General features: G+C 44.2%; 1 protein-coding gene and 1 long non-coding RNA gene across 2 annotated transcripts in view; both read right to left on the reverse strand.

Annotated features, from left to right (window-relative positions):
* Positions 1-8,105: 8,105 nt before the first annotated feature.
* LOC144806606 (uncharacterized) lies at positions 8,106-9,557 on the reverse strand. The gene is made up of 3 exons (XM_078672935.1): positions 9,080-9,557; positions 8,744-8,992; positions 8,106-8,656 (listed from the first exon to the last, which is right to left on the reverse strand). The coding sequence occupies exons 1-3, from the start codon at positions 9,555-9,557 to the stop codon at positions 8,106-8,108; spliced, it is 1,278 nt and encodes a 425-aa protein (XP_078529061.1).
* Positions 9,558-9,630: 73 nt separating this feature from the next.
* The window catches only part of LOC144806592 (uncharacterized), a 79,651-nt gene continuing 65,460 nt past the window's right edge, over positions 9,631-23,821 (reverse strand). The window contains exons 4-5 of the long non-coding RNA XR_013605839.1: positions 11,024-11,185; positions 9,631-10,928 (exon numbers count right to left, since the gene is read on the reverse strand). This is a non-coding gene — a long non-coding RNA (uncharacterized LOC144806592). The remainder of the gene's footprint in view (positions 10,929-11,023; positions 11,186-23,821) is intronic.

Here is a 23,821-nt window from a genome sequence, read left to right on the forward strand (position 1 = left end):
ACAATCACAGACACAGTAGTGTGCTGACTCTACAAACAACCACTTTTTACCAAATGGATTATTAGTACATGAACTTCAGTATTTCCTATATTGCCAAAATGTAGTCTTTAATATTTCTGTAATGTAGTGTAAATATTTGTTCCTGTTATTTCCCATTTCAATATTGTCATGAAATGTACCTATTCTTTTTGTCAAACATATTTAAATATCTTTTTTTTTTTAAATCTGTTTTATTTTGTAAATCAGGAGTAGAACATTGGTCCAGATGTGCACAGCTTTAAGCCCACAACCCATTTAGGGCCGGCCGCGTTGCTTTTAAGTGTTTCCCAGCATAGAAAAAGGCATTAATAAACTAGTTGGAACACAACATGTCCCCTACAACCCATAGGCCGGCCGCGTGATCTAGTACATATCACAATATTAGCGTGTTGTGGGAAGTCTCAGGACCTGTTTAAAACCAATAACATTGAGAACACGGGCTAGAGGCCCATATAAAGTGGATAGTGGTAGATGGACAGAAAAGGGTCGAAAAAAGACATAGTAGAAAGGAGAGGTATACAGCAAAGTAGGGGGTTGGGTGGACGGACGGGAATAGATGTGTGACGGTTTCAGGTGTGGAGAATGAAGGCCTTAATGCTTGTTGAAGGGGTTGGCGTGCACGACTGTTCTAATTATGTGAGAAGCCTGTTAGGATCTGGCAGGAGTATAGCATCCTCAAAGAGTCGCAGCGCTCTAAGCTTGCAGGGTAAATAGCGAGCATGTTCTATTTTACAGAGGTATTTAACTAAGGGTCGCCAAACAGCGGTGAAGCGGGTGTCTCGTGTTTGCAATCGCGCTGTAAAAAGTTCCATAGTTATTACATACCACAAACGCACGAACCAAGCAGCAATTGGGGTAGTCTCTGCTTTTTTCCGATATAGTGCTATAAGTTGTTTAGCCGCCCCAAGCATGTGAAGTGCTATAGTCCAATCGCTGCAAGTGAGTGCTTTTAGGTTATCAGGTTTAAGGCCCAAAAGGATCATGGCTGTGGACTCAGGCAGGGGGAAGCCCAGTACTTCCTTAATATGACTAAGGACTTCCTTCCAGAGCATGGTCAGGAGCAGACAATCCCATCAAATGTGAATGAAGTCTCCAGATGCATTCGAACACCTCCAGTACAAGGGGGACGTTGCAGGGAACATTTTGTGCAGTCGAGCGGGCGTGTAATACCATTGTGGCATAACTTTGTATGCATTTTCCCTCTGTGAGATGCTAAGATAGACCCTAGGAATGTCTCGCATTGAAATATCTTTATCACAATTTTTGGGGCACTCTAAAAAGTGTTTTCACTCTCTAACTTGAAGCTTCCTAAGAATAATACTGATGCGCAGTTCCTGGTTTCTCCTAGATCATTTAGCTTTATCACTAAAACAAGCACAATATTGATTTGAGAGCGGTGGTTATTGTAGTCATACGCACTGGGGTTAGTTTAGAAAAGACCAATATAGAACTTCCTTTATCTTTAGAAATAATACTTGCAAAAGTTTATGTTCAATAATTTCAGATAATTTACTGATAACGATATCAGATAAAGATCCCCTAATTACTTATACCTTGTGGTATCAAATATCAGCTAGAATTAACAGACTTCTCTTCTAGATAAATCCAGGTTTGAGAAGGTATTAAATGCGATTATCAACTTTCTGTTATTTTAACACATTTTCTCAGTGCACAGAGTATTTTTCCTACATAGATCACAACATTTCAAGCAATGGTCTGTGCTTGAACGTACAATGAAGGGGTAAAAATGCATTTCTATCACAATCAAGAAACCCCTGGGTCTCTGAGGATTACTGTTTCAAATGAAGACCTAGCTAAGATAAAATATCCCTTTAAAATGATGATTTCCCTCACCCACCATAGTTGGCATGCTTCCTTATTGGGAATCTCCTTGCACCATGAAACAACCCCCTCACTGAGAGGGAGGAGTTCAGGCATATTTTGTTATAGAGAAAGATATACTAAATACCACAATAATGAGCTCAGGGTAGTGGGGGCAGCAGAGTGAAAGTTAAAACTTGCTAAAGGGTATGTGGTTTCTATTATTTGTACACCCCTGGGCCAGGATTAAAAATAGGACACTGTGGGAGAAATATATATGCACTGTTAGAGTCAATAGGAGGTCAACATGTTTCAGCCTATTAACCCTCCAAATAGGTGTTTGCGGCATTCTTCAGGACTTAATCAAAAGTTCTGCCGCTCAATGTACTCAATCAATAACAAGCATTGTCATAGCCAATAGGTCTCGCCTTTGGGACCTTATAAGTGTTTAACCATGCATATTCAGTAACAATGTGAAATAATTACTATTAAAAAAAAAGAAGACTGTAAAGTAACTAAGCTAGACGTGACTTTATAACTGGTTAATCAAACGTTTCTGGTAAGAGTACACAACGTCAAAAAATTCAATACTGCTTTTATATTAATATACCTTTGACAGCTTGAAGTGAAAGACAATTCTAAGTGGCATTTGGTTATGAGTAGGCGCTAATGACTATTTCCGGATGACAATGTAATTAGCATTTTTTGTATAAGATGTGTTAAAAGTATGGGTAGGGAAAATGGCTATTTTGGCCAAAGGCTGCCCTTTCTATATGCATGCGAGTTTTAATTTGTAAACAGAATCACAATTTGTTATGTGGTACACTGTAATGTTAGATGAATCTGTTTTACCCTTCTGATAAGCAAGGGATAACGATGAACTGTTTTTTCGTCCCTGGTTTTAAATGGATTCAGGTTGGAACAGAAGAGGTGTTGGTTGACTTTACCTCAGAAAATGGTTGTTTCCCGCATGCTGCTTTCATGCGAATTAAATCCCTTCAGAGGAAGAGGCGGCTGCATGCCTGCATATATGGCCAGATCAGTACTTGGCTGTTTCGGTTCTCCACTGGGGCTAGAATAGAAGCTGTTAAGGGCAAGGGCTTAGCTTCCCATTGGTGCAGCAGGTGCAGTGGCACTAGGTCCCAGATGCCCGAAAGGCCCACTGAACCCTGATAACTGCTGTTTGTCACAGTTCAAACAGAGGCCTGAGGGGCCCACAGAACAATGACTATTGCTGTTTTCCACAGTCCAAATGAACGGCAGAGGTCACATTTCCTTTCTTGCCTTAGGGCCCAAGGCACACTGGCTAGGCCACTGGTTAAGGATGCAGTGGGGAAGAAGTGGCGAGACAGGTGGATTATCTAAACAGCTCGACGATGACTTCATGCCTGGGTATTAAAGTATTCATTACAATTAAAGACTTAAGCAGGAATAAATATCATAATATAGGAAGGCCTATGTACAAATGCAGCTCGATTAGCGGCTGCCTTTAACTTCTGACTTATCACCTCTCCTAATTTACAGTTTTATATTAGATGCAGACTTAAATCGTGACCTATGAATATGTTTATCTATCTTTAGGTTCCAAATGACCCATCTTTTCCATATGCAAGTATCAGTCAGGTCGGAAAAGCCTAATGGCTAAAGCCACATTAATCACTGGTCTTGAAATACAAATGGCAGCATTAGGCACGCAGAGGTGTATTCTACGTAATCTCATTATGTTCAGGGTACGGGAGAGAATTTAGGGCATAAAGCACTTTGACAAAAACATTTCTGCAACCATAGAAATTCAATCTTCCTTGTCCTACCCTAGTATACAAGTAGTACCACATTCTTTGTATACCTGAATTAAATAGGCACACAAAATAGTACCGTATTTAAAGGCCCAGTTCAGAATTACATGCAAGGTGCACTGTCCCAGACTACACAACTGTGCAGTTTTCAGTGGGTGCTATCATCCCAAACAGGGGGGTGCACCAGATTATGCTGGAAAAAACATGTGGTGCCCCAACGTAGGCGCAGTTGTAAACCACCAGTCTGCTTACATAGTAAAGCATCTGGCAGCTATTAAGTGAGGTGGCACGTTTCCCCTGCAGGTGGTTGGGGTCTGTCACCATCCTGTCAGGTGGGGGGTATACAATCAGTGTGCCTCCTGACTGCTCGTTTGCCTTTTTGCCCGTGTCAATAATACAGTGCAGTCCTTGGAGGAGTAGTCAATTTGTATTCATGAAAGACACTTTTGTTTCTCGGATGTGTAATCCCCAGAAGATGCCTGAACTGTTCCCCAATGTAAATTGATACTTGATACAATGGGCTATTTGTACATCGTATTGAATTGTATGGTCTTATGAGAACTGTTATTAATAATAAAAAAGATTTAGTGAGTGTTTATTGCCCTCTATGTCACTCTACTTCTAAGCACCTAATACAGCTTGTACAGTGCTTACTGTCATCTGCTCACTTACATTATGCTTATTATGCCTAATATAATTAGTGCACAAATTAGGCATTTGTGTCTGCCTACAACGTGGACCTGATACAAATAGCAGTACCTACAAGGTGGATGGTACAATTCAACAAGAGTCTAAGATACTCCAGCACAGATGACTTTGCATCAACATTACGGGGCATCAGTCTTGATGGCAAGCCAACTTAAAACTTATCAGTATTGTATACATTATTATCAGAGACTATACTTGCCTCTTGGGTACAACTTTACAACGGAATTTTATTAATTTGTGTACAGTTGTGTGTATAAAATAAAACAACCTACCCACCATAATTGATCTGTCTATTCATCTTTTTGGGATCTGGAGTAGCATGCTACTCGCCGAAAAGCACTTCAACACTTCATCAGGGGTAGCAAACGCTATATAAAAGCAAAACCTTACCTCTTCTATCCCCCACAATCTTTATTAACCCAACTAACAGACCAACGTGTCCACCTCTTATATACATTTTATATTTCCCTATACTAATTCACCACTAATCATTTTTGGATCCTGGAGTAGCGTGCTACTCGCCGAAAAAGCGCTTCAAAGTTCTTATGGGGTAGTAAGTGGTATGTAAATCTCAATACATTACAATTACTGTTTACATCGGGCTGCACTAACACGAGGATAGAAGTAGAGTGGGGATTAGAGTTTATCTGCCCATAACGAAGCATACTACAGAAAGTGTGTGAACAGTCTATATGTTGTGCGCCTGGCAGAGTAAAACACAGCAGAGGTGGGAAGAAGGTAGGTAATCTGATGGTCAGAACTATGTGGAAAGAGACAATCACTTTGGGAAGAAAAGAGGGCTTATACGGAGGACTACTTTGTTCGTATGGACAGCAAGAAAGGGAGGTCTGGAAGATAAGCCTGAAGCTCACTCATCCTGCAAGCAGAGGTGATGGCAAGCAAAAAAGCAGTCTTCAAAGGAGGCGAAGAGGACAATTATGTAGGCGCTCAAAGGGAGCACACATAAGATAAGTAAGGTCAACTCCCACTAGGGCATTACGAAAGGAGAAGGAGGAAAGAGATGAGTAATGCACTTCAGAAATCTGTTAACAATAGGATCGATGGCCATGCTCAAGAACTCGGGGTACCAGACTTGGGACTGATCGCGTTTGATCTTCTTCAGCAATCTTGGCAGAAGTGGTACAGGAGGCCTCAACTCCACTCGCAACGAAAAGGGCCGCCGAGCGAGAGCCGCTTTGGAAACTCTAACACGCAGAACTGCTGACATTGAGCATTCTCTTCGGTGGCGAATAGATCTAACCAAGGCTCTCCCCACTACTGAAAGAGACCTAGCACGACCTTCGAGTGAAGATGCCATTTGTGATCCATCATACACTGGCGCCTGAGTTTGTCCGTCCTTGTGTTCAGTGAACCTGTTAGGTGTTGAACCACCATAGATATGCCCTGATGTTCCAGCCATGTCCAAAGGTGAAGAGCCTCTTGACATACGGTCCACAACCCCACCCTGCCCTGTTTGTTGCAGTACCACATGGCGGTGGTGTTGTCCATGAACACCTGCAGCACTCTTCCTTTGACAGAAAGAAGGAATGCCTTCAGTGCAAGATGAATCGCCCGGAGCTCCAGAGGGTTGATGTGGTGCCTGGACTTCGCCAGAGACCAGAGGTCTTTGATCTCCGCCATTCCCATATGGCTGCCCCAACCCAGGAGTGACGCATCCGTCACTACTGTGAACTCAGGTTGGGGGAGGAAGAGGGATCTGCTGTTGACCCAATCCTGGTTTGTGAACCACCATTGCAACTGACTTGCAGTCCCCTCCGAAATCTGAACGTCATTGGATAGATTCCCCTGGTGCTGCGCCCACTGGAACTTCCGGTCCCACTGCAGAGCACGTATATGCCATCTGGCATGATGCACCAGCAGGATGCAGGAGGCCATGAGGCCCAGCAGCCTCAGGGTCATTCTCACCGAACACCGGGATGGAGGCTGAAACATCGGTATCATAGCCCGAATATGCTGGACTTGCTGGTAGGGAGGATAGACCCAAAACTGTGCTGTGTCCAGATCCGCTCTGATGAAAAGGAGCTTATCGGAGGGAAGCAGGTGCGACTTCAGCACGTTAACTGTGAACCCCAGCAAATGCAGGAAGTCCGTTGTAGTCTGGAGGTGGGAGACGACAGCCTGGGAGAGCTCACCTTCAACAGCCAGTCTTCGAGATAGGGGAAGACTGGAACCCCTGATCTGGGCAGATGAGCTGCGACCACCGCCATCACTTTCGTGAAAACCTGGGGGGGGGCTGGTAAGGCCAAAGGGGAGCGTGGTAAACTGAAAATGTGTGTAGCCTACCGTGAACCGTAGGTAATGCCGGTGGGCAGGCAAGACGGGGATGTGAAAGTAAGTGTCCTGCAAGTACAACACTACCATCAAATCTCCAGGGTCGAAGGCAGACAAGACCTGAGCCAAGGTTAACATCTTGAACTTCTCCTTTCGGAGGAAGCGGTTGATGTCCCTGAGGACTAAAATAGGTTGCAGGCCTTTGTCCTTCTTGGGTACCAAGAAGAAGTGGGAGTAGCAACCCCGACCTACTTCTGGCACAGGGACGCGTTTGATAGCTCCCTTGGCAAAGAGATCCATAACTTCCTGGAAGAGAAGGGCCAAATGATCCTCCGACATGGGATGAAATCACCACCAACGATATGACCCTTACGCACTCCGCTGCTTGCGGAACTCAACGTAGACCACCAGCAAAGGCTTAATCGTATCATGAAAAAATAGATATCAGTCATATGTTAAGAAACAAGGGTGAGTAGAAACCTTTTGGGTGGAGTAAAATTTAAGACATTATTATTGTGATTTTTTTGGGCAATTAGTTGATTTTTGCAAGCACTAACACTTCTCTGTGTAAAGTAAAGACCTTGAGAGTTTTGTAACTTTCAGATACTCAAATTGTGGATTCTGTTGCAATTAAAAATATTTCCAGGCCTGAAATTTCTTTGGAGGTTGCATGTGGGTAGCCTAAGTTATCCTGCTAGAGTTTCTTGATGAATTCTATTGCAACTACAATATGTGCTCTCTCGTGTAAAGTCAGGTTGTTAGAAGCTTTTCTGCAACTCAAGATAGGCCTTACTTTTCACCTGGTGTGGATGCATTTCTCATGTTTAGTGAGATCTCCTTTCTGAGTATAATGTTTCTGGCTTTCCCCTCCTGTATAAGGCTTTAGTCCAGTGTGAATTATCTCATGTGAAATGACATTGTATTCAAGACTAAACCTTATCTGACATTCAGAACACACATAAGGCTTTTTTCCCCAGTGTGAGTTCGCTCATGTCAAGTGAGAAGTAATTTGTAACCAAAACTTTGCTTGCATTTCGAGCACTCATAAGGTGTTTCCCCAGAGTGGGATCTCTCATGAAGCATAACTCTGTCTTTCAGATTCAACCTTTTATGGCATAAGGATTTTCTCCAGTGTGGAGTTTCTCATGGTGAAATAGCATTTTTCTCTGCAGCTTTTCTGGCATTCAGAGCACTCATAAGGTGTTTCATCAGTATGGAGTCGCCTATGGTTAGTGAGGCTGTGCCTATCAAATAGGAATTTCTGGCATTCACAGAAATTGGTAATGTTTTTCCCCTGTGTGCGTCTGCTCATGTAGAGTGAGATTGAGTTTAAAATTGATGCTTTTCTGGCATTCGGAGAACTGAATTATTTTGTTGGTGTGTTTTTTTATGGCGCTTGTAACCATCTCTACCTCTGAATCTTTTCTGACATTTAGAGCACTGATAATTTTATTCACCAGTGTGGATTCTCACATGCTCAGTGAGATGAGATTTTTGGCTGAAACATTTTTGGCATTCGGAGCACTGATAAGGTTTTTCCCCAGTGTGGATTCTTATATGCTGAGTGAGACTGCATTTTTGACTGAAACATTTGTGGCATTCAGAGCACTGATAAGGTTTTTCCCCAGTGTGGGTTCTTATATGCTGAGTGAGACTGCTTTTTTCACTGAAACATTTGTCGCATTCAGTGCACCGATAACGTTTTACCCAAGAGTGGGTCCTTGTATGTTTAGTGAGTCTCATTTTGTCACTGAAACATTTCTGGCATTCAGAGCACTGATAAGGTTTTTCCCCAGTGTGGAATCTCACATGTGCAGTTAGAAGTGATTTAAGTCTGAAATCTTTTGGGCATTCAGAGCACTGATAAGGTTTTTCCCCAGTGTGGGTTCTTATATGCTGATTGAGACTGAATTTGTTTGTGAAACATTTCTGACATTCAGAGCACTGATAAGGTTGTTCTCCTGTGTGGGTTATTGTATGTTGAGAAAGACGTCTTCTGTCTCGGAAAATTTTCTGGCATTCAGAGCACTGAAAAGGTTTTTCCCCAGTGTGGGTTTTTATATGCACCGTGAGAAAGCGTTTTTCACTGAAACATTTCTGGCATTCAGAGCACTGATACGGTTTTTCCCCAGTGTGGGTTCTTCTATGCCGATTGAGACCGTTTTTTTCACTGTAACATTTGTGGCATTCAGAGCACTGATAACGTTTTTCCCCAGTGTGGATTCTTATGTGCCGTGTGAGACTACTTTTTATACTGAAACATTTCTGGCATTCAGAGCACTGATAAGGTTGTTCCCCAGTGTGGGTTCTTATATGCCGAGTGAGACTGAGTTTGTCTCTGAAACATTTCTGGCATTCAGAGCAATGATAAGGTTGTTCCACAGAATGTGTTATTGCATGTCGAGAAAGACTTTGTTTGTCACAAAACCTTTCCTGGCATTCAGAGCACTGATAAGGTTTTTCCCCAGTGTGGAATCTCAAATGTGCAGTAAGAAGTGATTTAAGTTTGAAATGTTTTGGGCATTCAGAGCACTGATAAGGGTTTTCCCCTGTGTGGATTCTTATATGTTCAGTGAGTCGGATTTTGTAACTGAAACATTTCTGGCATTCAGAGCACTGATAAGGTTTATACCCAGTGTGGGTTGTTATATGCCGAGCGAGCCTGTTTTTGTCAATGAAACATTTCTGGCATTCAGAGCACTGGTAAGGTTTTTCCCCAGTGTGGGTCCTTGTATGTATAGTAAGTCCTCTTTTGTCACTGAAACAATTCTGGCATTCAGCGCACTGATAAGGTTTTTCCACAGAGTGGGTTAATGCATGGCGAGATAGGCTCAGTTTGTTGCAAAACCTTTCCTGGCATTCAGAGCACTGATAAGGGTTTTCCCCAGAGTGGATTCTCATATGTTCAGTGAAATAAGATTTACGGACGAAACTTTTTTGGCATTCAGCACACTGGTATGGTTTTTCCACAGAGTGGGTTAATGCATGTAGATCTAGACTCGCTTTGATACTAAACCTTTTCTGGCATTCAGAGCACTGATAAGGTTTTTCCCCAGTGTGGATTCTCATATGTTCAGTGAGATAAGATTTACGCCTGAAACTTTTTTGGCATACTTTGCATGGAGAGTTGTTTTCCCCAGTGTGGATTCTCATATGTTCAGTGAGATAAGATTTACGCCTGAAACTTTTTTGGCATACATTGCACTGAGAGTGGTTTCCCCCAGTGTGCATTCTGTCAAGTTCTGTGAGATGAGATTTATGGCTGTATCTTTTTTGGCACAGGTAACTTTTTTCCCCAACTTCGGTTATTTTGCCTTGATTGAGGCGGGTTTGAACACTGAATTTGTTCTCAAAGTCTGTGTTTTTATAAGGTGTATTCCTAGAGATAGTAGCTCTACATTTAGTTTTCTCTTGCTTATATGCCACAGTAAGAATGAACCCGATTTTAGAGTTGGGCTTATTTAGATAATGTTCAGAATTTATCTCTAAAAGAAATTGTGTGTAATCTTCTTAACACTTGAATTGAGCAAAATATGTCTGGAAGCAGCCCTGTAACACCTGTCAAAATGTTATTAGCAGATAATAGTCTTCAGGTTATAGCCTATCCGGCAGCAACTTATTTTGTGACTGAAGATTTTCTCAAATCTATTTGTATAGGTTCTTAGCAATGCAGTGATAAGGTCTTAGTCTGATATTTAATAATTAAACTGATAAGTACCTTTTTGCACTGACGTAATGGTAGTAACTGAGGGCATTAGAGCGTGCACAGTACTATTGTGGATCACCAGTCGCAGAACATCAGTTCCTTTGACCCTTTCTTTGTTTGGTGTAAGGTTAAGGTTTGTAGTTCTGAAGACGAGGATTTATTTACATTACCTATAGCGCAACTGTGCTCATTTATTCCATTTTTATATTTAACAGTTTTACATATCACTCACGCACAGCAGATAATGGTGAGGCGATTTACATAGAATTACAGAACAGTATTCAATAAAAAGGAAACAATCTGAGATGGTTATGAATACAATAAAGTGGTGAATTTTTAAGGTTTTCGCAAGAGTAAGCAGACTGGGTCGTGGTTTTCTACCCACAGGCAGATAGTCTCAAACTTGTGTAACTGGTTAAAAACGGTTGTTAAACAAAGGTGATTTTCCAATCTTTTGGTTGTTAACGTGTCAGCTTCCGAAGTCTTCTCTCAGCGTCTTTTCTTTGATGGTATGCAGAAGAAACCTTTTGTTATAACTTTCTTTTTATGCAGTGTGTGCTTCCTCTCTGGAATTACATGATGTTTTAGATGAAGGTTATTCTGTACACAGATATGGCTTTGCTCTGGGTTAATGAAATGCTAAATTAGAGACTTCACTTACAGTATAGTACTTTCCTCAGCTCCCACTTCCTCGCCACACCAAGATTTTGGAAATTGTTTAAACGTAGAATGCTGGATGTCCTTCAGTTTTTCAAAATAATCCTTCTTATGGCACTGACTTCTGGTGCTAAATCTTGCTTTCTTCGTCAGTAATTTCAATCACCTATAGTATTAAAAATAAATAGTTAATACATGAAAATTTCCAAAAATATAATTTACAAGCCAAATCAATGCAGAGTTGCAGAATTTTGAAAATGTTGAGCTGTTTTTCAGACAGAGCAGAGTGTAGAATTGTACCCTGAGAGTACTTGGATGTAGGAGGGAGGATTTATAGAATTTTCGACATTTTATTAAGCTCACAAAGGATACATGCACCCTATGGAGTTTTAACATAGAATCCCAAATGCAGAAATTAAAGTCATATTCACTAGCACCAAACAGATATTTAAAAAAGGATACTATTAATTAATTTTTAATGTAGATTTCTGGGACGGGAATTTCCCCTCCATGGACAGCAGGCGTTTTCCCCTGCCCTGAGGTTACCACCTACTTGTATCTGGTATCCTGACTTTTGAGTTTTGGCCTCTGCCTCAAGCAAATCTATTGTGTGCTGCGAGGACTATGCCTAGACCTATCCCTCGACTATGGTCCAGAGTATGAATCAAGGGCAATTAAGTTAAGGCGTACTTTCATGTGCTCATTTTATTCCACCTGATTATCAGTTGTTAGGTTTTTCTGCACCTGGATGTACCGGGTGCAGAAAAACAGGACACCATTTTTTTCCAGACAGGAAAATTAGACTGAAAAGACGCACAAGACTCTGGGTGCAGCAGAAGCAGCCAAGACTTATGCTGTTTTTTTACTAACTGGGGCAAACGCACAATTCTTCCCTTTGTTAGACATTTCTTTACCCTTCCCTCCCCTGCTTCACCCATCGCCCCCCCTCAACCAACCACATGCATTTATCTACCACCTGCTTAAAACTAGTGGTAAATAAAAGCAGAAACACACTATGAAATAGTGAATGGCAGGTGGATTGACAAGCAAGCAGAAGAATCTGTTCCTCGTGGCAACTCCCCTGTCCATGGCATCAAACTTGTGACTGCACGTTACTGGGGTAAATATATCACAAAGTTAAAAAAAAACAATTACACGAGATTTTTCTGCCACCCCAGTACTATGCAACTTCTAACAAGGGACTATGAGAGGTCTTGGACCGGTCCTGTGACCTGGAGGGTCACACCAAGTGTACCCTTATTTAAGGCAGAGTACTGTCATGGGTTTAACAGCTAGAGCGGTGGTGGCAATGCACCCTGCTGTAAGGATCAATAGCCTGATGTGATCTTTGCATCATGGTCAGTGAAGTGGCGTCCTGCTGACACACCTATGTAATGCTCCATTTCTATGCCTGTGCACAGACTTTGCACTAACATCAAGTGCGTGTTTAGGGTGTTGGTGTGCATAGCATAAAAGCAATGTGAGAGTGCAACAGAGTAAACTGCATCTCCTGCCTGCCAGTTGTGTATACAAGTGGGACCATCTATCCCTTTTTTATACCCTAGTTCAAAGTCCTCTGTTACCAAGGAATAAAGTGCTCTACAAAGTACTTAGGTGCCTGCTGTGCCACCAAGGATGGTGTCAGGCTGACAGTCTATCTAAGTTGAAGGGACATCACCTGCAGGCTGAATTACTTAATGGAGAAGCTGTGTACCTGTCCTGAAGAGCCTAGAAGTCTGCCTAGAAGCCTGCCTGTCTGGTAAGAAAGGGAAGGGAGTTTGACTATCCAGCAGGAGGACAAGGCTGTCCTGGAAGAAGCAAGGTCCGACACATCCTCGTTATCTGTAGGGCGGGCCGGAAAGCCATCCAGCAGGACCAGCTAGTATGAGTGGCCCCCTCCTCCCCCGCCAAGACTCTCCCAACAGTTCAAGGCAGAAAATAAAACTCTACAACAACGAGATTGTTGAGGCCCAGTTGGACGATTGTGTGCTGCCAACAGCCCGTTCAAGGTTGCATTTGCCAAATTCCTAACACAACAGGGTCTGAATCTACTGGCTTCCTGGAGAGCATGCGTTGGGCTTTTAGCTGCTGAATGTCTGACTACTCTGTGTCAGAGGCCCATGAGGGACTACAACTACTCCAATGTCGAACACCCTGTCTGAGCTTACGCCTGTGGTCCAGCCGGCCACAGTGTGGGGTCAATTGCTGACGGTCAGGCCTCCAGAGGGGCTGCACTTCCCGACAGGCCAGGTGTGGCTGCTACCTTGGGACTGCTGATCTTCAGGCAAAGGCAAAGAAAAGACAGAGTGGGTGCCCTACTGTATGCAGCCCTACATCCAGGACAAAAGCTCTCCACAAAAGCCTGCTGGTGGGTCACTGCTCTCTCGAGTGTTCGGGCGTGCCATTCAAGTGCCGGGAAACAGGAAAGAGACCCAGACAAGACTGACTCATCCTGTGAAAGGGTAAGACGCTTACGACAGAGCATACACGCATTGGGGTGACTGGAGTGACAGAACTGACCCTATACTATATTCATGATACTCCTAAATGCCCCTAGAGGGGAAGAGGGTATCAGAACCGGACGCACCTGTCTGCAGCACATGGTAGTCTGACATGCCTGCACCATCCTTTCACGCAGACTGTCCATAAAGTTGATTTTAGAGCTGCTATGCACATAGCAGGGGGAATCTCAGACCATTCGCTGGTGGAGGTGCAACTCGATGGTCCGGTTGTGGAATTCATGCTACCCCCAAGGGTTGATCCGTGATATTTTTAAGACAAGACGTTCAAAGCTCGTATGAGAGATGGAGCAGACTTCTATTTTAAGGAGAACGGGCGGCCTGTTGAATCAGCTTGTGTGCTATAGGATGAATTCAAGACAGTGATTCGAGGCCACACACAGCCTTGATTGGGAGAATGCCAAAGGAACGTAAATTGAAGTGCGAGGCTCAGGACAGGGAATATGCTTTCCTGGAGGCACGCCTGGCAAGTGGGGAATCAGTTTCTCTCCCATTACACCATCAACTGAAGCAACACACATTAAGAGCACTAATGGAAAATAGCGTGCACTCATGCGCTGGCTACCCAGCATTGTCTCTATGATGTCGGTGATAAAGCCAATGAGTTGCTTACATGGTTAGAGACAAGACAAAGGACGGAACTGGATCCTTGAGGACACTGACAACAAGGCTCCCGTTAGAATTATATAAAGGCATGATGGATAAAATCAGGGAGTACCTCCAGAGTATGTTTCAGACTGCCTGAAAATAAGGGTGCCTCCCAGAGGACCAAAGAACGTCTGAGGTGGCGGTCTTCCCAAAAAGGACGAACCAGCAACTGAGTGTGGGTCTTATCGACTTATCTCCCTGCTTAATTTTGAGACTAAGGTCTTTGAATAGGCCCCGGCGATCTGCCTGCGGACAGTAGCTTCATGCCACACCAGGGAACGCGCTTAAATCTCTGACACCTTAATGGAGTACCACACGCAACAGGGGATTCCTTTGCTCAACCAGTGGCACTGCTGTCAAGCTCTTGAATGCAGCCCCTCTAGAGTGCATGCACGTCAATAACACAGTCACCCGAGTATTTGCCGTCCAACAGGGATGTTCCTTGTCTCCTATGCTCTTCACACGTGCGTAGGTTCGCCAGGACCTCTCATATGGGGTATTCCAGTTGATCAGGACTGGGATGAGAGAATCTCCCTCTACGCTGACGTTTTGCTGTAGGACACGTAATCAGCCTTTTCGAGTGAACAAATCCTACACATTTTTCACATATTTGGAGATTATTACGGATATAAGATCAATTGGAAGAAGTCCTTAATATTCCTGCTGGTGGCAGGGACCCTGCGGCTGGACTCTAGGTGCACAGTTCGGGTGGAACTACATGGCTTTAAATATTTGGGCGTGTTTATTACAAGAGAGCCACAGGCAGGAACATACTCCCGAAATTAGACCGGCTTCGCTAGGATGCCCTACACTTGCGGGCGCTCCCGCTCTCCTTACTTGGACGAGTGGCCCTATTTAAAGTGATGACCCTCCAGGGTCTCCTGTACATCGTGCAAAAACCGTCCTTTAACATCCCACAAGACATTTTCTTTCAAAAGGAAGACTGAGAACTTCGGCTCCTGTTGTGGGATGGTGGCTATCAAGCTCAATAAGGTGCAGAGGGGAGTTTAAGGAGGACTGGTGGTCCGGAGCATTCGCAAGTATTACTGGGCCACGCAGCTGGTGGCAGTCAACAACTGGGTTTTTGTGGGCCCGTGAGGATCCTGCTTACCGGGTAGATAGTTTGGCCATGGGCAAGAGAGGTTACCCCACCCCGGTGCTGTATCGAAGAAAGTATGAGTGCGCCCTACCTACTCATACCTAAACAGTGGTACGGGTGTGGAAAGAGGCTACCAAGTGTTTAGGCTGAGAAGGTAAGCTGACTGAAATTACTCCACTGTATGATGGTGTTCTCTTAAGTGCAGCGGGAGTATTGCAGGGCTTCAAAAAATGGGGATTGATTTGCTTAGAACGGCCAGGCGATGTGTGGAGGGGACAGGCGCTTGTGTCCTTCACAATCCTACAACAAAGGTATATTAGGTGACTAAAGACAGTTCTGACATTTGCAGGTGGGTCACGCTCTGCAAGGTCACATCTGGGAAGGGGGAAGTTGCCTGATGCATCCCCACTGGAGGACCAGCTGCTAACTAATCCCCTGACTGAAAAAGCAATCTCAACCATCTATTGGAAGTTGATCTACAATTCTCTGGATCCCTTGGGGATGTTTCAGGCGGCCATTCACCAACTTTTGTGTTTTTCAAAAAACAAGCTTCCAAAGCTGGAGTTGCTTTTTAAAAAACAATAACTAATCACCCTCACACCCTTGGAACTTTCTCCCTGATTAATTTTCTCCCAGGAAGTGGGATTCATTTAAAAACAAATTCTCATCACGACTGCCAGGTATTCCCTGGTGGTCCCGAATAAGAGAAAAATACGTCAGACAGCCTGATCTAGAGAGGAAGGGCCGTTTGATGTATTACACAGATGCCACTCAAGTAAGGCTGGACACATGACAATCCAGCTGACTTGCATTAGGTCAGGCAGACCATCCGTTTGTTGGACAGGATACTCCACCACGCTTGTGAAGGAGTACCCTGCTCACCAAACTCATAATCAAGACCTTTATCTTGTCTGTGCTATGCATGTATCTCTAGTTCTGCTTCATTATGTCCATCAGTCTTTGTATTAGCTACCTGTTATTGAGGCTTGTCAGTCAGTCAGTCAGTCAGTTCAACTTTATTCGGATACGACAGTACCCATAAAAACACACAAGACAATACATCCCAATAATGAATGCAAAGGACTAAAATAAAATATACAGGTTTCAGAAAGTGACTTGTGCAAAACTGTACATCATATCAGTATATGTAATTGTTAAAAAAGGAACACATCACAGTTTATGTTAAGCAGTATCAAGGGTCCATCATGGATCTCCGCGCCCTTATTGCGTTTTTTAAGAAAGTGCTAGTGCGAAATATAAGTTCAACATCATCTAATTCTACTATTAATCGATATGCTACCTCCAAAGTAATTGGTCTTCTTTTATTAAAATAGGGACATAAAAACTGTTTAAAATATTTGATATAGTATTTGCAGAAAAATATAAAGTGCATAATAGTTTGCTCACTCCTCCCATCACAAGAACACAAGTTAAAATTCGAAGTTAGGCTGTGGCCAAGTGGGAAGCAAAGTGAGAATCAAACTGTACCAGCTCTTAGACGGAACAGTAAGCTTGTCTTCCAACGGCTCATTGGTAAAGACAAATACATATGAAGCGGATAACTGTACCGTTCAATAGCCATGTAGTTGCGCACAGTTGTTTTCCTGACCTTTACCGTCTCCCGCTCATCCTTATATAGGGAGTACAAGGTGTTCTGCATTTCCTTTTTTGCAGATTTTTTGAGGCTTGTGTGTTTAGTACAGTTTAATCTTACGGTGTGTGTGTGGGTTTATTTGAACCCTGCGATTTAATATGCCCTTGTGGTTTATGCAGTGTTATCACACCCTTGTAATTATAAAAAGTATGTTACAGGCTGCCAGGTGTCTCTTGCCCGTGACTTCTGAAGAAGTAATGGTGCACAGTTAACAGAAGCAACATTGCAAAGTGTCAAGAGCCTGATTTAGAGTTCGCTGGCAGGGTTAGTCAGACACAAACGTGACGGATATCCTGGCCGCCGTATTACAAGCACCACTGCACCACTGAATATAATATATGGGAGCCTCATTTCTTTCTTTTGTACTTTCTATTTCTCTTGTTTTTATTATCTTTACTAGCTGTACCCGGCCTCGCGTTGCTGTGGCTCAGTCTGGTTAAAGGGAAAAGAAAGAAAAGAGTAAGCACATGTTTCTAATATGTTTAATTTCACAATGCTTGTGGGTATACAATATTTTTGTTGTTCCATTGTCTGTGCAGATGTAGAGATTCTCTGGTTTGCTGAATCTAGAACACGCAACATATAATTGTCCCTGTGAGAAGCAATCAGTGTCCAGATCTAAACCGCACAATTCTAAAGATTGGCCCTGAGCTTTTTTTTTTAAACAAACTGTATTGAAAACCACAGTTTGTAGTACATGGATCATAGTAAGTACTCATGTTTTTTTGTTTTTGCTGCTTGTTATCCAGTTTTTACCAATATCAATTTGATACATATTTAAATCACATCACATCAGTTAATATAACAGAAACAATCAGTACAGATGGTAGCTTTTGGACGCATCCTTAATATATAACATGTAATAGAACCGCAGGTCGCGGTTGCATCGTGTTCTTTTAAATTATGTTGCAAACTGAACCAACTCCTCCCCCCTTCCTCCACCCACTTCACGGTCTGCCATCCTGACACCAACTGTCCATCCTAATACATGTAGACTATTGTCTCTATGCGTACCTTGTAGTTGTTGCGCATCAACCAAATCAATAGTCTGTTCGGGCTTTCGATTAAAAACACGTGCGTATGCGACACGCGCGTTTCTGAATCCAACGTTGTGTATATAACAACATGCGCGTATTCAAATCCAACATTGTGTCAAAATTTTAAAGCAATCAGTGAAGAACTTTTGGAGATTTAAGATTTTGAACAAACGAACACTTTACATTTTTATTTATATAGATAGATTTTACTTTTTTTGTCCTCTTTCTTATTTCTTTTTCTGTTTCTCTCTATTCCTGGCTTAGCTTTCATTCATTTCTTAATTTAAGAATGCTTAGCATCCTAAAATCCTTAAAAACACGCACATATTCGACACGTGCATATTCGAATCCAACATTATGTATATAAAAGCACACATGTTTTAGAATCCAACATTGTGTCAAAATTTCAGAGCAATCGGTGGAGAACTTTCGGAGATTTGAGATTTTGAACAAACGAACAGTTACATTTTTATTTATATAGATAGATTTTACTTTTTTTGTCCTCTTTCTTATTTCTTTTTCTGTTTCTCTCTATTCCTGGCTTAGCTTTCATTCATTTCTTAATTTAAGAATGCTTAGCATCCTAAAGCATTTTATTCATTCAAGCGGCATTTCTTCTTTCCTGTCATGGGGATGACTGCACAGATATCCTTACAAGAAGATCTTTTGAATTCTGCATGAACCTGTTTACTAATGGTCCTAGTTGAAGGTGTCATTTAGAAGTTAAATATATGTTTCTTATGTGAGGTACAGTGGGTATGTGTGAGAATGTGTGTGAGTGAGAGAGTGTGTGTGTGTCTGTGTGTCTATGTTATGTTATGTTATTTGTACTTGTAAAGCGCACTGCTACCCTAGGGTGTCCTGGCGCTGAGTACTGGTGACCTGGGGTGTATCGGCTGTTTAGTGGGAGAAGAATCATGTTTTCAAACCCTTGCGAAAAGAAAAAAGGTTTGGCGCATTTCTGAGATGGAACGGAAGTTCATTCCATGCTTTGGAGGCACAGTGGAGAAAACTTCTGCCTCCCCAGTTAGTTTTCTTAAAGGTGGATGTTTGGACTAATTTGGATCCGGAGGAACGCAGGAACATACCAGGTAAGTTTGGTTTTAAGAAACTCCGGACCAATCCCATTAACCGCCTTAAAGACGACACAAAGTGCCTTAAAGCGTGATCTAAGTGGAACTGGGAGCCAAAGCAGTTTCTTAAGTTCTCCTTTGACCGAAGCAAACCTACGAGTTCCCGTCAGCATTCTTGCTGCCGCGTTCTGGCCCAGTTGCAACTTGTTCATATGTTGTTTCTGAACATTAAGATAGAGGCTGTTGCAATAGTCCAGACGGGACATAAGGAGTGCAGTGACAACCGTCTTTAGGTTGTCTGCCGATAGGAAGAACTTGATTTTTTTGCTGAAGTTACCTGATTCACTTGGTCCCCCATGGTGAGATTCTCATGTGGAGGACAAAGCCACCTTTTCTCACCGGCGTCATGCCTGGATGACTCTGTGGACATACAAAACACCGGGGCTCCAAGCATATTTTGGTCTGGGATATGGCTGGAAAACAAAAGAAGCCTTTTTAAAACATAGGTTGGGGATCCTACCTGCCATTCCATATCTACCACCGTGGCTGAGAACGAACTATGGGACTAGATGCCGGCTGTGCGGAATAGGAGTCGAAGACTTAGAACATTTACTATGCACTTGCTCGAGGCTGAACGAGGAGAGAGCAGCCCTGTTAAAAACAGCCTTTAACGAACTAAGTATCCGCTCACGCAGACAAGCAGTCCTTGCTTGTTTTGATCCTGGTCTTCCACCGCTAAATGGGAAGCTGGTGAAATGAATATGCTACTTACCAGTATGCATCTGTTCTTGGCATGTAGGGCTGCTAACATTCATATCTTAGCATTAGATCGCCGCCTAGTGTTGGGCTCGGATGATTGCACATTGTTGTCCTGGAAGAGTCTTCGAAGTATCCTGAGATAGGTGGCTCCTCCCCTGGACTACAGTGCGCATGGGCATCGGCTCCATCCCCAGATTGTTTTTCGCCATTGTGGCAGAAGATGGAGTGAAAAGTGTAAAGGATGTCCATGCTAATGAATAAATACAATAGTATATCTGCAGCTGCGACAGGCACCGGGGAGGAGGGCGGGCGATATGAATGTTAGCAGCCCTACATGCCAAGAACAGATGCATACTGGTAAGTAGCATATTCAGTTCGAGGCATGTGGGCTGCTAAATTCATATCTTAGCATAGAATACATAGCAGTCCCTCCATCAGCGGCGGTTGCCCGTGCCAGCTGCAGAAACCTGAAAAAGTGTCTTCAGAACAGCCTGTCCTACAGCAGCTTGCTGCTTGGAATGCACATCAACACAGTAGTGTTTAGTAAAGGTGTGTGGTGTAACCCACGTGGCTGCTCTGCAAATATCCTCTAAAGGAATGTTCCCTAGGAAAGCCATGGATGCCCCCAGTTTGCGTGTGGAGTGCGCTCTGGGGGGTATTGTTAAAGTGCGCTTTGCTTTTTGATAACATATCTGGATGCATTTAACAATCCATCTGGCTATCCCTGCTTTGGAAATCGGGTTGCCTTTGTGTTGTGGTGCGAAGGCAACAAAGAGTTGTTTTGTTTTTCTAAAGGGTTGTGTTCTGTCTATGTAGTACATCAACGCCCTCCGTACATCCAAGGTATGGAGCATTCTTTCCGCCACCGTTTGCGGGTTTTGAAAGAATGCTGGTAAGTCAATAGTTTGGTTTAGATGAAACTGTGACACCACCTTCGGAAGGAATTTGGGGTTAGTGCGTAGCACTACCCTATTTGGATGGATTTGAATGAATGGCTCTTGGATTGTGAGCGCCTGCAGCTCACTGACACGCCTCAGAGACGTAATAGCTACAAGGAAAGCTACTTTCCACGTAAGGAACTGGAGTTCACACGAGTGCAGTGGCTCAAATGGCGGTCCCATCAGTCTGGTGAGAACGACATTGAGGTTCCACACCGGAGCTGGCGGTGTTCTTGGGGGAATGACTCGTTTCAGACCTTCAAGGAAGGCTTTAATGGCAGGCACCCTGAAGACAGAGAGGTGCTGCCTGTTCTGGAGATAAGCCGCTATGGCGGATAGATGTATCCGAATGGAAGTGTACGCTAGATTGCACTTGTAAAGATGCAACAGATAGCAGATGATGTTGGGGATAGATGCATCTAGCGGGTTGATGTCATTGGCTGTACAGTAAATGACAAAACGCTTCCACTTTGCAGCATAGCATGCTCTAGTAGTTGGTTTCCTCGCCTCCTTGATGATGTGCATGCACTCCGGAGGTAGGTTAAGGTATCCAAACTCTAGGACTTCAGGAGCCAGATCGCCAGGTTGAGCTGTTGTGGATCTGGATGCTGAATGTCTCCATGGTTCTGCGTCAAAAGACTGGGCGTGAGGCGCAGTCTTTGATGCGGCACCACTGAGAGTTCGAGGAACGTGGTGTACCAAGGCTGGCGCGCCCACGTTGGAGCAACCAGGATGAGAGTCATCTCGTGCTGCCTTAGCTTTCTTGCGACCAGCGGTATTAGAGGGGCTGGCGGAAAAGCGTACGCAAATTTGCCTGACCAGTTCATCCATATCGCATTCCCCTGCGACTGTGGGTGAGGGAACCTGGCGGCAAAGAGTTGGCATTTTGCGTTCTCTGCTGTGGCAAACAGGTATATCTCCGGATGACCCCACTGCTGGAAGTACGGGTGGAGAACAGATGGGTGTATCTCCCACTCGTGCATTTGATGGCTGTATCTGCTGAGCAGATCCGCCATCTGATTGTCCTTTCCTGGGAGGTGTTCTGCCATGAGGAAAATGTTCCTCTGAATGGCCCACTTCCACATGCTCTGAGCCAGATGAGACAGCTGTGGCGAGTGGGTGCCTCCCTGCTTTTGAATGTAGTACATCGCGGTCATGTTGTCCGTCCGGACTAGCACGACTTTGTTGCACAGATGTACAATGAAGGACTTGAGCGCCATGAAGATTGCCATCAGCTCCAGATAGTTGATGTGCATCTTTTGTTGCTGCGTCGTCCATAGTCCCTGCACTGTGTAAGTGAGCACATGAGCTCCCCATCCCTGGAGAGATGCGTCCGTTGTCAGGACAATCTGCGGCACGGGCTCTTGGAACAGTCGGCCCTTGCAAAGGTTGTGTGGAGTCCACCAATGCAGAGAGTCGTATGCCCGACTGGTAACCAACACTAGGTCTGTCAATTGCCCACGAGCCTGTGTCCACTGATTCGCTAAGCACTCCTGGAGCGGGCGCATATGTAGCCGTGCGTGAGGGACTATGAAGATGCAGGAGGCCATCATGCCTATCAATTGCATGAACACTCTCGCTGGAAGCGAGTGTTGTGGCCTGAACTTTTGGATCAGAGCCTGCATGCTGTCTATCCTGACTTGGTTTGGCTGAGCCATGGCCGTCAGGGTGTTGATCGTTGCACCTAGGAACTGCCGGACATGCGCCGGCTGAAGATGCGATTTTGGGTAGTTCAGGGAGAAACCCAGATCGTGAAGAAGGTGAATTGTAGTCGACATGTCTGCGGCGCACTGTTGCTCTGACTTGGCTTGCACGAGCCAGTCGTCTAGGTAGGGGTAGACATGGATGTTCTGCCTCCTGAGGTGCGCCGCTACTGTCGCCAGACACTTGGTGAACACCCTCGGGGCTGTTGTGACACCGAAGGGTAGGACTTTGAACTGGTAGTGCCTGCCTTGAATAGTGAACCTGAGGTATTTCCTGTGTGACGGGTGTAGTGGAATGTGGAAATAAGCATCCTTGAGATCTAAGGTTGCTAAGAAGTCTCCCTGGTTTAGCACGGGAAGAATCTGTTGCAGCGTAAGCATGTGGAAATGTTCTGATAGTATGTACAGGTTGAGGGGACGTAGATCTAGAATGGGCCTGAGAGATCCGTCCTTCTTTGGAATAAGGAAGTACAGGGAATATACCCCCGTGCCTTCCTCCCCCACCGGCACGAGCTCGATTGCTCCCTTTTGCAGCATCACCACTACTTCCTGCTGCAATAAGAGCAAGTGCTCTGCGGACATAGGCCGTTGCCTTGGCGGGATGTTGGGTGGAGTGGACTTCAACTCTAGGCAATAACCATACTGGACTAGTTGTCGCACCCACCTGTCTGTGGTGATGTTTCTCCAGACGGGCAGGAACTGCTGCAGTCTCCCCCCGACAGGTGTTAGGTGGTCGGGGGGCAGTGACAGAGAGTCACTGTTTGCTGGGAGTAGAGGTGCGGGAGCTGTTGTTTCCTCTGCCGCGACCTCTGTTGCTGTTATTCCTGTAACCTCCCTTGTTCTGTTTAGTGAACGAGGATTGTGCCCCACCTTTTGCGAACTGGGATTGTTGACCCATTTGTCCTCTGGTGACTCCACGTGCACCTGAGCGACGAAAATTGCTGCCACGAAACTGTTGTGACTGTAGGGCCCCCATAGACTTAGCAGTTTCTGTGTCTTTCTTTATTTTCTCTAGGGTGGTGTCAACATCCGGACCAAACAGACTATCAGGATTGACTGGCTGATTAAGAATTGTTGTCTGAATATCCGGTTTAAACCCTGAGATGCGGAGCCACGCTTGTCGTCTCAGCATAACGCTAGTGTTGATAGCTCTAGCAGCTGTGTCCGCAGCGTCAAGTGCACACTTGATGGCTGCGTTTGAGATTAGCTTCCCTTCCTCAATAAGCAGTTTGGTGCCCTCTTGGAACTGTGGAGGCAGGTGTTGTACAATCTGTTCTAGGGTGTCGTAGTGCGCCCTATCATAACGCGCCAAGAGCGCCTGTGTATTGGCGATGCGCCAAAAGTTTGATGCCTGTGCAGCTACTCTTTTGCC

Source organism: Lissotriton helveticus (genome assembly GCF_964261635.1).
Source record: "Lissotriton helveticus chromosome 1_1 unlocalized genomic scaffold, aLisHel1.1 SUPER_1_unloc_9, whole genome shotgun sequence".
Taxonomy (NCBI): Eukaryota; Metazoa; Chordata; class Amphibia; order Caudata; family Salamandridae; genus Lissotriton; species Lissotriton helveticus.